This window comes from Schistocerca serialis, chromosome 3, assembly GCF_023864345.2.
Source record: "Schistocerca serialis cubense isolate TAMUIC-IGC-003099 chromosome 3, iqSchSeri2.2, whole genome shotgun sequence".
Taxonomy (NCBI): domain Eukaryota; kingdom Metazoa; phylum Arthropoda; class Insecta; order Orthoptera; family Acrididae; genus Schistocerca; species Schistocerca serialis.
In genome coordinates, this window is record NC_064640.1 from 30,998,132 (window position 1) to 31,015,763 (window position 17,632).

At 38.7% G+C, this 17,632-nt stretch overlaps 1 protein-coding gene across 2 annotated transcripts in view; it reads right to left on the reverse strand.

The window, feature by feature from the left end:
• LOC126469688 (peroxisomal targeting signal 1 receptor) overlaps positions 1–17,632 on the reverse strand; it is a 242,384-nt gene that overhangs the window by 102,842 nt on the left and 121,910 nt on the right. For both annotated transcript variants that reach the window (XM_050096845.1, XM_050096846.1), the window contains exons 8-9: positions 6,763–6,948; positions 5,348–5,476 (exon numbers count right to left, since the gene is read on the reverse strand). In XM_050096845.1, coding sequence (XP_049952802.1) covers positions 5,348–5,476; positions 6,763–6,948 — 315 coding nt within the window. The remainder of the gene's footprint in view (positions 1–5,347; positions 5,477–6,762; positions 6,949–17,632) is intronic.

The window sequence follows — 17,632 nt, forward strand, 5'->3', positions numbered from 1 at the left end:
AGCCTACTACACATATGTTATCACAAACATTAGATATATTTAGGTGATCTAATAGCAACTTAAATCAAGCAAACCTCCTTATACTATGCTTGTATTTCTAACAAGTGATGTAATTTGTCCCAACCACATGTAATTCATTGAAATTCATTCTTTTCATAATAAAAATCTATAGTCCAATTGATCACAAGTACCTTGCTTTTCCACTGGTCTTATCTTTCTGCAATATATTTTTTTTTCCTCAATATGTCAAGTGGATAGGATGTTTATCAAAGTTAGAAAACAGATGATGGAATGATCAAAGACAAACACACCCTAAATTATGGAGGCATTGGGCTGTGGATAGGTACATAAATAAGTAACTACACATTGTGGGGTCAGCTATCAGTTCCGTGTTCTGTTCTGCAGCCCATGCATGCAGGCAAAACACACACACACACACACACACACACACACACACACACACACACACACACACACACACACACCTGACCTTAATCATTCTATTATCTGCAATTTACCAGAAGTTTTTCTTGTAATCCTGCCAGATGTTTTGATGGGTGATGGCATGCTATCGACATGTCTCACTTCATCTACATCCAGCAGTCACTGCAAGTAATAAACAACACAGTATCTCCAGCTAGCAAGAGGTCACATGGGCATGTCAGACGGCCTATTTATGACCCCCACGCTGCATGCCCAGTCTCACTTCTATTTGCTAGAGAATGTGTTGTTCTGCTGAACGAAGTATTGATGATGACTCTACACTAAATTGGTCATTCTTTGTACCGTTTCATGTTGTGATGGGTCTGCTTGGTAACTGAGTACAGTGACATCTACCTACAGCTGATGACTTCTACGAGGGCAGTTCAATAAGTAATGCAACACATTTTTTTTCTGAAACAGGGGTTGTTTTATTCAGCATTGAAATACACCAGGTTATTCCCCAATCTTTTAGCTACACAACACTATTTTTCAACGTAATCTCCATTCAATGCTATGGCCTTACGCCACCTTGAAATAAGGGCCTGTATGCCTGCACGGTACCATTCCACTGGTCGATGTCGGAGCCAACGTTGTACTGCATCAATAACTTCTTCACCATCCGCGTAGTGCCTCCCACGGATTGCGTCCTTCATTGGGCCAAACATATGAAAATCTGACGGTGCGAGATCGGGGCTGTAGGGTGCATGAGGAAGAACAGTCCACTGAAGTTTTGTGAGCTCCTCTCGGGTGCGAAGACTTGTGTGAGGTCTTGCGTTGTCATGAAGAAGGAGAAGTTCGTTCAGATTTTTGTGCCTACGAACACGCTGAAGTCGTTTCTTCAATTTCTGAAGAGTAGCACAACACACTTCAGAGTTGATCGTTTGACCATGGGGAAGGACATCAAACAGAATAACCCCTTCAGCGTCCCAGAAGACTGTAACCATGACTTTACCGGCTGAGGGTATGGCTTTAAACTTTTTCTTGGTAGGGGAGTGGGTGTGGCGCAACTCCATTGATTGCCGTTTTGTTTCAGGTTCGAAGTGATGAACCCATGTTTCATTGCCTGTAACAATCTTTGACAAGAAATTGTCACCCTCAGCCACATGACGAGCAAGCAATTCCGCACAGATGGTTCTCCTTTGCTCTTTATGGTGTTCGGTTAGACAACGAGGGACCCAGCGGGAACAAACCTTTGAATATCCCAACTGGTGAACAATTGTGACAGTACTACCAACAGAGATGTCAAGTTGAGCACTGAGTTGTTTGATGGTGATCCGTCGATCATCTCGAACGAGTGTGTTCGCACGCTCCGCCATTGCAGGAGTCACAGCTGTGCACGGCCGGCCCGCACGCGGGAGATCAGACAGTCTTGCTTGACCTTGCGGCGATGATGACACACGCTTTGCCCAACGACTCACCGTGCTTTTGTCCACTGCCAGATCACCGTAGACATTCTGCAAGTGCCTATGAATATCTGAGATGCCCTGGTTTTCCGCCAAAAGAAACTCGATCACTGCCAGTTGTTTGCAACGCACATCCGTTACAGACGCCATTTTAACAGCTCCGTACAGCGCTGCCACCTGTCGGAAGTCAATGAAACTATACGAGACGAAGCGGGAATGTTTGAAAATATTCCACAAGAAATTTCCGGTTTTTTCAACCAAAATTGGCCGAGAAAAAAAAATGTGTTGCATTACTTATTGAACTGCCCTCGTACTTTGGCAGACTGTCATACCATTCGGGTAAGTGATTAATTTCCATCGAGTGGTTTCTACCACCATAACTGAAGTTGGCGTACTGACAATTGTTTCATTTGTATCCCGGACAAGTAACACGATCAGTAATACTTCTGAACAATGTGTCATTCATTCTGTATTTCAGTGTAATCACCAAGTGTTACTTTTGTGATAAACTGGGGACTACAAATGATTTCTATCGCAGTAAAGCTTCTAAATGAATCTTTGTATCAGTGGCAGCATAACCAATCCAAAATAGAGCATCACACAGGATGAGTGCACACTATTCATCTCAAGAATATGAGCTAACAATCAACATCCTTCGAATGAGAGAGAGGTTTGAAGTTGAGAAAAAGACATAAAACAGGTGTGATACGAATGTAATGTATAGACTATTGAAAACAAATTATTTTAGGTATTGGTGCTATACAATATTATTCAAGGTAGTTTGGTGGAACACTGGTCTTCTTCAACCCTGAATCTGCCAGTCTCTGAATTCCATTTGAAACAGCTTATGATACAACGCAGTATGAACATTTTGCATGTTACTGAATTCTCAGAGTTAAAGGTCATGTGTTGTTCTGTTAGCCTAATCATTTGTTTATTGTGAAGTACCAAATTTGTGATAAGTGCATTTCAGGCACATGTATATTTCTTGTTGTTCCAATTTTCATGGAAGTTAGTGAAAAATCCACATACGATTATAGTTTTTTCATACATTCTTCTACAAGTCTCATCTACACACTTTTTATACTGCAAGGTCATTTATGAAGTCCTCAATTTGTATATAATTCTGTTATTGTAATAGTCATTCCTATTCACAGTATTAACATTTATTATAACACATTTTATTGACTTTCTTAACACTGGCCAACAAATGTTGATATAGACCATTTTACATTTCAAATTTTACATCACATTTAATATTTTACCATCTCATTGCTAGAAATTTTCTTAGTACTGTCAAATTGTGTGGTGCACTTGGAACTGGTAAGAAACGCTATACACTCTCTATGTTATACAACTCTGAAGTTTTTTGCATACACTTTAAAAGTTTGAGGAATACAAAATATTCAATTTTTATTTTCTCTTAGCTTAATTATTACAGTAAGTATCCGTTTGAACAATGCATGGGGATAAGGAAATTTACTGTCTACAAATTTCTTAACACTGCAAACACTATCAACAACTAACAATTTATGAAGATGCTTCTAGAAAGTCTCATTTGGTAATTCTCTCATTGATGGTGGTAGCTTGTTATATAGCTTCCTTCCTGTGTGTTTAAAAGTACTTTGGATCTTGTACTGCTTTGTAAATTCTGCATCTAGCTTATATTTATTTCAAGCTTCATTGGAATGGATAGCTATTTTGCTAGGTAAAGAATTTTTTTGTGGAAAAAAGACATGTTTTAATATAAAGGGAAGGTACGGTCAAGATGCTGAGGTCTCTAAACTGCTTTCGACATCATGATCAGCTTTTAGATCCTGTGACTGCCCTTATAGCTTTCTTCTGCCACAGGAACACTGTTTAAACACTGTGTGAGTTGTCCCATAGTTTTATTGCATACTGGAGATGAGACAAAGAGGGCACAGTAAGGAGGTAGTAGTAGTTGTTTACTAACCAATGTTTTCAATTTGCTTAACAGAAAAAGGCTACTTTAGATAATTTAGTATGTAACTTTTCGGTGTAGCTGTTCCAAGTCAATTTGGGATCCAGGTGGATTCTAAAAAGTGCAACCAAGTCACACTCTTTTACTTTTTCATTTAACTTGTGCAGGGAGAAGTACAGAGTTTCTGACTTGCTATTGGTTAGGACAAGATTGTTTTGTCAAGCCATATGGCTGACTTTTCAAGCATTACTTTTGTTTTTTTCCTCACCTCCACCAAGTTGTTATCCATGGTAATTGCATTATGAATTTGTGATGCAAGAAAGTACCCAGGCCTGCTGTACACCTCTAACAACTGGTACGGCATTTGATTTATGGTTATTTACCACAACTTCCTGCATTCTGTTAGTCAAGTATGATCTAATTAGTGCCTATTTGTTATCCTTGATACTATAGCACTCTAGCTTATTTATGAGTATTTTCTGGGAAACAGTGTCCAATGTTTTGCTCAGGTCTAGTAGTAAGGCAAAGCTGACGTAATGTTTCTAAAAATCATCAAGAATATCAGTAACAAGAGCTTCTATGGCATTTTTACTGTAGACAAACCTGCCCTAAAACAAAAGAGCAAAGTGAAAAGTAGATTTTGATCCTAAAAATAGCTCCAATGTTGTAATTTAATACAACATTCTATAACCTTAGATATTATAGGTATGAGTGATATTGGACAGTAACTTTCAGGTCTGTTTTTATCCCCTTTCTTATAAATTGGGATAATAATAGTAGCCTTCAGGACCCAAGTATATTTTCCTGTCTTACAGAACAGAAAGGTAAGAGGTGCAACTATAATGTCAACTGTCTGTTTTAGGATGGTATTTGAGATGCCACACATATCTTCACTGTAAGAGCTATGTATGTTTGTGGCCACTTTGTATACATTGTGGGAGGTAACCTGTTTCCATTTACAAGGTAAGTTATTTGAATCAGGGATGCTTATGGAAGTCCTTGCAGAAGTTCCAGCATCCAGTGTGGAGGTAGTTGGAGCTTCACGCTTAGTGTCACTTACAAAGAATTCATTTAGTATTTTTGTAAATATTGGAGTTACTTGTCTTTGCTACTGTGTTTATTACCTTGAAGGCATCTTTACATTTGTTGCTTTAATTTTCAACAAAATCATCACTGGCTCCCTGCTTTGCTGTCTGTATTTTGGTCCTATATCTCTTCATCGCTTCTTTGTGCCTCTGTTTTAATTCTAGGTTACCAGTTTTAGCTATTTTATGTAGGGCAACAACAGTGTTTCTCTGGTTATGCAGTTCAGGTGTAAACCAGGTGTTCTTATGTAAGTATCTTATGAAAACTTGTAAACAGAGCATTAATGTTAAGCAAAAACATACAATTTCTAGTAATGTTTCATTGCAGTTCCGTATTATCTGTAGCAATGGTTTTACTATCACTTATGAAGCAGTATATTTTCACATATAACTATTTTAAAAACTCTGCTGTGTAATTGAAACTCATTCCTTACCTCCAGAATGTAACAGGCATGATTAGGGTAGTTCTCATTTGTCAAACTGATTGCAAGAGCTTTCAAAGCATTTAAATTATAGGGATCCAGCTTTAATGTTTGCATCAGGCAAATAATGGCTGCAGGGTCCTGTGAAACAGTAAAGAATTTGCAAATGAAAACTATTAACTGCTAAATTGTGTATTTTTGCACTTACTGTTAGTGCACCAATGAAATTACTAGCCCTTTCAATGACAATAAAGGGATAAATCACTTAGACTCTTAAATGCGCCACACAGACACTAGAGTGAAGTCCTGGTCCAGCCTTCTTGGTTCAGGTTTTCCACATTTTGCTAAAAATCATTCTCTGCGAATCAGAAAGGTTCATTTAACAAAATACCAGACTACCACAGATACTAGCACACATTATTTACAGTAACTCATATAATCCCAGAAAAAATATTGTGGAAACAGAAAAAAAGAAATGGCTATTTGTTAATGTTTTCCAACACCCCCAAAGAGACTTGAGAAAATTATACGACTGTTTAAAATTTGACACATAGGAAGATACACAACTGAGTATCTTTAGGCACCCCTGGAGTTATTGTTAATCATTTCACTGTGCACTCTACAATCAAGACGCAGTGCATGAAACAGAAGGAAATTCTAGAGGCCCAATCATTTAATACACCTGCACGTGCATATTCCCAAGGTGTAATTATTTTACAACCACACACTATTTGCTCTCTCTGTCGCTCAAAGATCATCACAACAAATGTGCATGGCTTCTCTCTGAATACTTTATGATCTTAGAGCATGAAACAACACTGTGAGACAAGAGTCTAATGAACATTGTAATAAAAATGAAATTCAGCCTCCCCCCTCTCCCCTTACAATAAAGACCAATGATTTTCGCACATGCACCTTAATTTTCTGCATATCTTGTTGCATTTGCACATCACATTCAATGGACTGGATCTGTTAATTTTGGTAAAATCAAAATGAAATCTGTCCAGATGTTGAAGTATTCTTTGGATACCTTGCGATTATGATTTTCATTTCACTTTATACAGCGCATCTTCACAAAGTCTCTCAAGCAATCATCTAATGTGCGATTTTATGAGGGGGATTTCAGTTACAATGACTTCGTTAAGCAAATTGATGTCCAAGATTGACATATCCACTGTATGATAAAAAAAGCTCCTTATGATTTATCATCAAATCAATAACTATGAAGACACTGTGTTCTGTTCTTGAGTCTAAAACTTCACTCTGTTGGTATTTGTTCAGTGCCTTCCAAAGAACAAATTTTGGATTAAGGCTATCATTAATCAAGCACAGAGTTGAGAGAGAGAGATAGTCCATACAATATCATATTTTACGGGAAAAAGAGGAATAAGGAATAAGTAACAAGTTAAAACAACTGCAAGTCTCACCTGTTCATTGAGTGCCTGAGAATTTCCTAAAAGCAACCATGCTTCTGCATTCTTCTCATCCTGTTGACAAGCAGCTTCAAAATAAAGAATTGCTCCAATGAGGTCCCCTGCTGCTAATCTCTCCTTTCCTTTAACAAGTGGATCCTCACATCCAGATACTGGGTTGTCCTCATCAAATTTGTATAACTGCACAAAATAAGAAATTATTGTTAGTCTATAAAGCTTAGTGACACGTTCCTTATTAAAATCTATAGGAAATGGCATGATCAGATTTCAGCAGTTCACTGAGAATGAGATCTTAAGATCTAGACTGTTTTATTTGCTCTGTATAATCAGGAACTGTCCTGACTCCCATATGAAATGGCAAGGGAAGTAAAAAAAAAAAATAAAAGTAGAGAAATTCATATCAAAATTCAGATTGCAATCCCTTCAATCAGCATTTCACTACTGGTACCACACACAGTTATTATTCTCAGTCTGTTTACCTACTGTCAACTACATGTCACAGCATAACAACTAAGTCAATACGAGGTCTCTCATTTTACATTATCTGCTCTGATGGGTATTCTCTCTCTGTCTCCCCACCTCCCCACCCCCCAACCCCCTCCAACACCCCCCCTCCAACACGGCCCCTCCAAGCCCCCCCCCCCCCCCACCTCCTCTCTCAATGTGAAGAGTGTGTGCATAGATCTGTGTGTAACAGGTAACGGAGGAATAAAATTAGTTTGTTTCACCTGAATACTAGGGGAGTAAAAAGCAATGTATATGAACTTCTTTTATCAGACTAACTTCATTTTAGTGTAGTGTTAACATAGGAGGAGGAGTTGTGACATATGTAAAAGTTGGAGATAAAGTCAAAAATATTGGAGCCAGCAGTTTTTGTGTAGATCACACTCTTGAAGCATGTGCTGTCAGTTGTTACTGCAGAATACTTCTCTTGTAATTTTAACAGTCTATAGCTCCCCTGTAGGAAACTTTCAGCTATTTATGATAAACCTAGATGTATTACTGAGTTCCCTACCACACAAGAAAAAGCAGTTTGTAGTTTATGGAGATACCCATGTAGATGTGTTAAAAGATTCTGATAGGAAAAATGAACCCCAATAATTATTTGACACTTTAAATCTGATTTCAGTAGTGAATTTTCCAACTCTGGTGCAGCAAGATAACAAGACCCTGACTGATGCCATTTTTATTGAGAGTGCTCAGGTTGAAACAATTAATGTGTATTCAGCTGTTAATGGGCTACCCGATTAACGTAACAGAAATAAACAATGTAATATCTTACAGCACTGACGCATGTTCATACCAAGCAGTGAGGCTTATTAATGTTACTAGGATACAATGTTTTTAAGAACAAGTTCAAACAGGTGGCTGGGATGAATTATATATTGAAAGAAATGCTAATGTGAAATTCTAGATTCCATATTTGTGTCAATTTTTGAAAGTGGTTTTCCTAAAAAGTTTTCCAGAAAGTGGATTAAAAAGCAAATTGCCATGGATAACCAAAGAGAAAATATCATTTAAGAGGAAAAGGTAAATCTGTGGTATATAAATGCCAGAACATATAAAGATCAAATATTGCTTTCACCCTACAAAAAAGACTTAAGTTTAAGGAAAACCATTGAAACACACTGAAATATGTACATCATGACAGAAATTAAAAAGTGGATGGTAAGATTAAAACTATACGGGATATTGTTACACAGGAGACAGGACAACCAGTCAGTGCACGAGACACTATCACTATTAGGCTAAATGACAATACAGTGACTGACAATTCACATGTTGTGAGTATTTTTAACACTTGCTTTCTAAATGCAGCAGCAAAAATAGGATTACACCAATCAGTTGTGAGAGCAAGAGAATATATTACAAATGCCATTCCACACAACTTTAAGCAACTCGAAATAACAGCAACGTCCATCACTGAATGTAATAGAATTAGAAAAGGCCTCAAAACCAAAAGCCCTTATGATGTTGATAGAACTTCAAACAGAATTCTGAAGAACTGTTCTAATTTACTCAGCAATATCCTTCGTGATAAAATTAATGCATCACTTGCACAGAGGATTTTTAATCTTAAAATATACAATTGTAAAATCTCTTAACAAGGAAGGGGAAAAGGAAGACTTTAATAATTATTGTCCACTCTTTCCGAAACATTTGAAAAAGTAATGTATTCAAGAGTACTGTCATATTTAAGTGAAAACAATTTACATAGTACATCAAGTTTGGATTCAAGAAAGGTTGTTCGGCTGAGAATGCTATCTGAACATCCACGCACCAAACATTACAACTCTTAAATAATAAAACATTACCTGATGGTATTTTTTTGTGATATTTTCATGGCATTTGATTGTATAGATCATGTTACTCTCAGAAAAACTCAAGTTTTATGGAACTGATCGCTTTACACAAAAGTAGTCTAAATCTTGCTTAAGAACCAGAATGAAATAGTGGTGCTAAATAATTCAAACAATACTGGAAGAGTAGAAAATTTTAGTAATTGGGGAGAAATCACACAGGGAGTCCCACTGGGTTCAGTTTTAGGTCCCTCCAATTCTCTGTACATGTGAATAACCTTTCACTTAGCAATCATCAAGCAGAATTGGTACTAGAGTAAAATTTCCCTCTGCAACAAGGTGTGCATCGATTTGAAACTTACTGGCAGATTAAAACTGTGTGCTGGACCAGGACTCGGAGCTGACATCTATGTCTTTCATGGGCACAGGCTCTACTGAGTTATCCAAGCATATCTCACGACTCACCGCCCCAGCTTTACTTACACCAATACCTAATCTCCTACCTTCCAAATTCCTGCATACCTACTGGGACTAGCACTCCTGGAAGGAAGCATACTGCAGAGATATGGCTTAGCCACAGCCTGGGGGATTGTTCCCAGAATTAATTTTCACTCTGCAGCAGAGTGTATGCTAATTTAAAATGTCTCTCATATTATACAGGAGAATAGGAGAAGAGGTACTGTTGGAAAACAAGCTGAGTGAGCAGGTTGCCTGTCATGCTTGGCTGGCTTATTCAATACAGCACTTGCCCTTGAAAGGCAAAGGTCCCAGGTTCAGGTCCAATTCCAGCACATTTTTATTCTGCCAGGAAGTTTCAAGTCAGGGGACACACTGCTGCAGAGTGAAAATTCATTCTGGAAACATTCCCTTAGGTTGTGGCTAGTCCATTTCTCTGCAATATCCTTTTCTCCAGGAGAGCTAGTCTTGCACATTATAAAGAGTAACTTCTACAAAGTTTAGGTAAAGCTCTGAGGGCAGGTCATCAATCATGCTTGGATATCTCAGTCAGTAGAGCACTTGCCCACAAAAGGCAAAAGTCCCATGTTCAAGTTCCAGTCTGGCACACAGTTTTAATCCACCAGGTAGTTTCAGAATTGGTACATTTTGCAGACAATACTAAAGTAATAATAAATCACATTAAAGAAAAAGCAGTGTTCAAGACGTTTTTCAAAGAATTACTAAATGGTTCTCGGAGAACGAGCTCTCCCTAAATCATGAGAAAATAAGACTATACTCAGCTGCAATTTATATAAAAATGCTGAGAGATAACACGGCCATCTGGATGCACTTTTAGTAACTTTACTTATGTCTTGACCACACTTTTATTTTTCATCAACCTTACACATTTCGACTTTTTGCCATTTCCAAAGGCACTGCTATGTCAGTCATATAAAAAACATTGTATACATCGTATCTTGTCAACATTCTCGAGCACGAGACAAGTTCAAGACATAAGTAAAGCTCTTAAAAGACTATACTCAGTTGTGTGCAACAGAAAGTCATTACCAGTTGATCTAAGAAGTGAACAGGGTACAGTGCTCCAAATTTTTGGGTTTACTTATTGATGGAAACTTGAACTGGAGGATGTATATTAGAACTGCTCAAACAATTAAGTTTAGCTACTTTTGCCCTTTGAACGATTCCTGGTAGATGTATCGAGCTCCAGACATAGACTGTCTAAGGGGGGGGGGGGGGGGGGGGAGGCCAATTCCCAGATGGCGATGAGCAAGCAAAATGGAACTTCATGGGTTGAGAGGGTATGTGATGTTACTGCAGTGCTTACAAAACTGACTCAAATTAAAAAGAACTTGACAGTGTGAGTCCACATATCAATATCACATTCCACCTCCCTCTGGCCTGGATGCATGCACTGACTTGGTTGGAAAGTGTCTCCTATGGCCATTGATCCCCTCCAGAGGCAACCTGCCCCACAACTGCTGCAACTGGTCTTTGAAACACTGGATACTGGCACTCGGGCAGTTCTGATGTTGAGCTGATCCCACACATGTCCTATCAGGGAGGTCCCATATATGTCCTATTGGGCATACATGTGGTAAACTTGCTGGTGACAGGAGTACCTAAGCATCACACACAGACAGTTCATAGACACAGATGCTGTGTGTGGACAAGCATTGCCCTGTTGAAAAATGGCACCGCAATACTGTCACACGACATAACACGTGAGGATACAAGATGTCCGTGACATACCACTGTGCCATCCAACTTCCCTCAACCAATATCAGCCATGACCTGGTGTCAAACCGAATGACTCTTAACACCTGACACTAGGAGTAACACTGCTGTGTCTATACAAAACACTCTTCCCAGGTTGACACCTACTTCAGTCACAAGTCTTCTGACTGGTTTGATGCAGCCTGCCATGAATTCCTCTCCTGTACCAACCTCTTCATCTCAGAGCAGTGCTTGCAACTTACATCCTCAATTATTTGCTGTATGTATTCCAATCTCTGCCTTCCTCTATAGTTTTTATTCTCTACAGCTCCCTCTACAACCACAGAGGTTATTCCATGTCTGAACATATGTCCTACCAGCCTGTCCATTCTTCTTGTCAGTGTTTTCCATGTACTCCTTTCATCACCAATACTCCAGAGAACCACCTCATTCCTTATCTTATCAATCCACCTAATTTTCAAAATTCTTCTGTAGCATCACATCTAAAAGAATTCAATTCCCTTCTTTTCTGGTTTTTCCCACAGTCCGTGTTTCACCACCATACAATCCTGTGCTCCAGATGTACATTTTTAGAAATTTCTTCCTCAAATTGCAGCCTATGTTTGATACTAGCAGACTTCTCTTGGCCCAGAATGCCCTTTTTGGCAGTACTAGTCTGGTTTTTATGTCCTTGTTCAATCAATCACATGTTATTTTGCTGCCTAAGTAGCAGAATTCCTTGATTTCATCTACTTCGTGATCACCAATCCTGATATTAAGTTTCTCTCTGTTGTCATTTCTGCTACTTCTCATTATTACTTTCATCTTTCTTCAATTTACTCCCAATCCATATTCTGTTCATTCCATTCAGCAGATCCTGTAATTCTTCTTCACTTGCAATGAGGATAGTAGTGCCACCAGTGAATCTTATCATTGGTACCTTTTCAACTCTAATTTTAATTCCACTTTTAAACTTTTCTTTTATTTCCATCATTGCTTCTTTATTGTAGAGACTGAACAGTAGGGGGTGAAAGACTACATCCTTGCCTTACACCTTTTTTCCATCCTAGCACTTCGTTCCCTCTTGGTTCTTACACATATTGTATGTTACCTGTCTTTCCCTATGGCTTACCCCTATTTTTCCCCAGAATTTTGAACACATTGCACAATTTTATGTTGTTGAACACTTTTTCCAGGTCAAGACATCCTATAAACATTTTTTGATTTTCCTTCAGTCTTGCTTCCATTATCACTTGCCACATCAGAACTGCCTCTCTGGTGCCTTTACCTCTCCTAAATCCAAACTGACCATCATCTAACACATCCTCAATTTTCTTCTCCATTTTCTTCATATTCTTGTCAGCAACTTGGATGCATGAGCTGTTAAGCTGATTGTGTGATAATTCTTGTGCTTGTCGGCTCTTGAAATCTTGGGAATTGTGTGGATAATGTTTTTCCAAGTCTGGTGGTATACCATCAGACTCATATATTCAACACACCTAAGTCAATAGTCATTTTGTTGGCACTTCCCCCAACGATTTTAGAAATTCCAATGGAACATTATCTATGCCTTCTGCCTTGTTTGATCTTAAGTCTTAGAGTGCTCTTTTAAGTTCTGATTTTAATACTGGATCCCCTATCTCTTTTATATTGAGTCCTGTTTCTTCTTCTATCATGTCATCAGATAAGCCTTCCCCCACAGAGGCCTTCAATGTATTCTTTCCACCTATCTACTACTCCCTCTGCATTTAACAGTACTTTCTGCACCCAAAGACTAGTAAGTTGCATAGGTCACATCAATATTTGAGAAAAGTAGTAGGAGTAATCCACTAAATTACAGACCCATATCATTAATGTCGATATGCAGTGGGATTTTGGAACATATATTGTATTTGAAAATTATGCATTACCTCAAAGAGAACCATTTATGGACACACAGTCAACACGGATTTAGAAAACTACACTCTTGTGAAACACAACTAGCTTTTTGCTCACACAAATTGTTGAGCGCTACTGACAAGGGATTTCGAAGTGATTCCATATTTCTAGATTTCCAGAAGGCTTTGACACAGTATCACGCAAGTGGCTTGTAGCGAAATTGAGTGCTTATGGAATATCATCTCAGTTATGTGACTGGATGCACGATTTCCTGTCAGAGAGGTCACAGTTTGTAGTAACTAACGGGAAGACAATAAATAAAACTGAAGTCATTTATAGTGTTCCCCACGGTAATGGCAGTGTTCCCCACGGTAATGGCAGTGTTCCCCACGGTAATGGCAGTGTTCCCCACGGTAATGGCAGTGTTCCCCACGGTAATGGCAGTGTTCCCCACGGTAATGGCAGTGTTCCCCACGGTAATGGCAGTGTTCCCCACGGTAATGGCAGTGTTCCCCACGGTAATGGCAGTGTTCCCCACGGTAATGGCAGTGTTATAGGCCCTTTGCTGTTCCTTATCTATATAAATGATTTTGGAGACAATCTGAGGAGCCGTCTTAGGTTGTTTGCAGATGATGCTGTTGTTTATTGACTTGTAAAGTCATCAGAAGACCAAAACAAATTGCAAAACAATTTCAAAAATATATCTGCATGGTGCAAAAATTGGTAATTGACCCTAAATAACGAAAAGTGCTAAAAGAAATCCATTAAACTTCGATTACACAATAAATCAGTCAAATCTAAAGGCCACAAATTTAACTAAATACCTAGGAATTACATTTACAAACAACTTAAATTGGAAGGAACACACTGAAAAAGTTGTGGGGAAGGCTAACCAAAGGCTGCGTTTTATTGGCAGGACATTTAGAAAATGTAACAGATCTATTAAAGAGACTGCCTACACTACGCTTGTCCATCCTCTTTTGAAATAATCCTGTGTGGTGTGGGATCCTTACCAGATAGGACTGATGGAGTACATCAACAAAGTTCAAAGAAGGGCAGCACATTTTGTATTATTGCGAAATAGGGGAAAGAGTGTCACTGAAATGATACAGGATTTTGGGTAGACATAACTAAAACAATGGCATTTTTCATAGCAGCAGAATCTTCTCACAACATTTTGATCACCAACTTTCTCCTCCGAAAGCGAAAATATTTCGAAGATGCTGACCTACACAGGGAGAGACGATCATCATAATAAAATAAGGGAAATCAGAGCTCACACAGAAAGATATAGTTGTTTGCTTTTTCTGTACACTGTATGAGATTGGGATAATAGTGTTACTGTGAAGGTAGTTCAATGAATCCTCTGCCAGGCACTTAAATGCGATTTGCACAGTATCCATGTAGATGTAGATGTAGATTTCCCATTGCACTCTTAAGATTACCACCCTTGCTCATTGACAATGGTCATCCAAGGTGGCGCTAAACACAAAGCAATGCTACTCATCAGCAGTCCATGCTTCCCAGACATGACACCACTTCACATGCAGTCATTTGTGTTATGGTGTTAAGGGCATCTTACACAAGGGACAATTATTCACTACTCTGGTTGCTGCTAGTCTCTGACAAATTTTGGAGGATGACATAGAAAGTTGCTCGCTTACTTACTCTTGAATAGCACGTACAGATGTGAAAGGGTTATTCGATCAGCTGGCCAAATGAAGATCCGCAATGAGGCCCCTTTCAAACTCTGACATGTGCTGAAAACACTGTCTCACACAAGCACCCGTTATCTCCGTGTCTTTCACGATGATCACTGAACATCTGACACTGCACACATTCCTTTATACACCATACCAGGCGTGCTAATAACACTAACATGGACAACACTAATCTACTCAGGTGGCCATTTTACTTGTAACAAGGAAATGCTACTCTCCAATTCCCGGTACTGCCAGGGATTTTTCCATGGTGGGAGGACTGGACCAGATGCATTCAGTCTCATGATACCAACGGAGGAGCTATTTGATTCAGAGGTAGTAGCTCCAAGATCAGAATGTCAATAATGGCCATGAGTGCAGTGTGCTGACTCCATATACCTCAATACCCTATCTGACGATGAATGATTGAGGGTGACACAGCAGTAAGTTGGGTATAGTGTGATCTTCAGTGCCTGATCATGGGATTCCCTCCCCTTTCTCCCCCAACCTCATGTGTATTTTGCACATTTACACTGAATAATGTCTTATGAAATACTTCTCTTGGGCAACTCATCACTTTGAAAGAAAGAATTTATTACAAAAAGCTAACTGACAGGTAGCAAAGCAACATTTAAATCTAACCTAAAATAATTTCTTCTGAACAACTCCTACTATTCCATTGATGAATTTTTATTTTTTGTGTGTATTTGCATGAATATGACTGAAAAATAATATTCTCATTAATGTTAAAACTAATCCTGTATACATATACTGTAAACTGGTTATTTGAACCATCTATGGATAGGAAATAGCATCAGAACAGTGGGAGTGAAAGATCTGTTGAAGGAACAGCTCTCACCTATGGTTACAGGGAAAACTGACCCATGTGCAAATCAGAGAAGCTGGTGCTGAAGGGTAGGATGGGGTGAAGATTTGTTCCCCAACCTGTGCCATCTGGATTCTGTCCAACAAACATCAGGTTCTCTGATCTGTGAAGGTGGGTACTATTCATACAACACATCATTTGTTTATAGGCCTACATACACACCTCATTGCCTGCCCTGGACACCTCACATGCATTCTTTATCCACCATATTGTTTTCATGATGACTGCCATCTATCTTGGTCCCTCCTTGCAAATTCCACTTGTAATATGATAATTAAATCATCTTGTAACCTGTTACATTTCATTGTTATTTATAGTTTTTTTTTCCTTACAAACTTAACACAGTTTTTTGAAAGTTGTTGGATATATCAAGTAACATACACCTGTGATTACTCATATAGTGCAAGTGCTATGGTTGTTGATTTCTTGGTTATATTTAGTTATATGTATATAGAAAACAGTTAGTACATAGTTGACAATGCTACAAATTACTAGCTAATTCATAAGAGATTATGTTTTAATATGGAAATCATGATTCAATACACATCCATTTTCTTACTGAAGATTTCTTGTGTTGCATTCAAAAATATTTTTCAAATTATCATAAAATTAAAAACAGTTTTCTGTGCAAGTCAACATTGCAGTAAAGAACTGTGCATTGCCTGAAAAGAAAAGTTACCTTTAGAACTTAAAATTAGCAGCAGCTACTTTCTCTACTGCTAATATTACCATCATCACATCCATATTACTACTGCTGCATCTACATACATATACCTCCACCATTATCATCTCTACTGATTATCTATTTAGCAGTTTTTGCATAGAGATTCTTCGTAGTCACTTAGTAGTAGCCCAGAGCACATTGTGAAGGACTCAGAATTCTTCATCCATTTAATTTTAGAAAACAGTCTTGGTCTGCACACTTTTCTCTTCTGCTTGCTGACTGCATGGCCTTCCCCTGGTCCTATGGCACATTGTGATACACAGTGTCAACAGTCACCACACAACGACCTGTGACATTGTGGTCTCTCACATTCCTTCGGTGTGCAGAAAATAACTTCAGCAGTGTTGCTGTTCCAAAATTGCAGGAGGAGCAAGCCAGTTCAAAACTATGATATGTCTGCCATGCCTTTTTGAACACTGCATCAGCAATGTTGTAGCAGTCTTGTACGTTGACTCATGACACGGAATCTCAACATCTGGTATGCCATGCTGTATCAGTTGCTGCTGCCCAACACTAGTCTTGTCTGCATACAAAGGGCATTCTCAGACAGTGTGCAACATCGTGCCGCCTCCTCCACAGGCATATTCATTTGCTACTTTTCTTCCGATTTGATGACAGTACATCGCATATGTCAGAAAAGTAGGTCAATCACCTTGAGGGGGTTCAAGGTGTCTTAAACCGAGCCTTTGTTAGATGTTTGGAAAGAACTGAAAGTTCATCATCTTTGTCTGGTTCCGTCTTAGCACTCCTACAAAAGGAGGAGGCTCCAGTTTCTTACTTGTTTTCAGTATGTGACCTGCACTCTTACAACATTCTGAACATGGTGGTAGCCATTCCTTACCAAGCAGTAAATATACACTGGTGTCCAAAATTAAAGCAACAAACAGAAATTTTGCAAGGTTGAATTATTTTTGCCACAAAACAGTGTGAACAGGTGATAGTAAAGTAGAAACAATGTAAAGAATACAGAACGTAAACAACTGCAACATGCATAATGGTAGACAAAAATGTTTTTCATTTTTTTCAATGCAACGGATTTGCACACACATTCTGACACTGGTTAATGTACTCAGTATGGGCTATGACCACCTTTGGAGCAATACAGGCCTGACAACAATGGGGCACGCTGTGAATGATGTCAGTCTCATGTTGATACACTTAAAACCCATTCTTCCTCCAGAGCTGCTCACAGTCTCTGACAGTA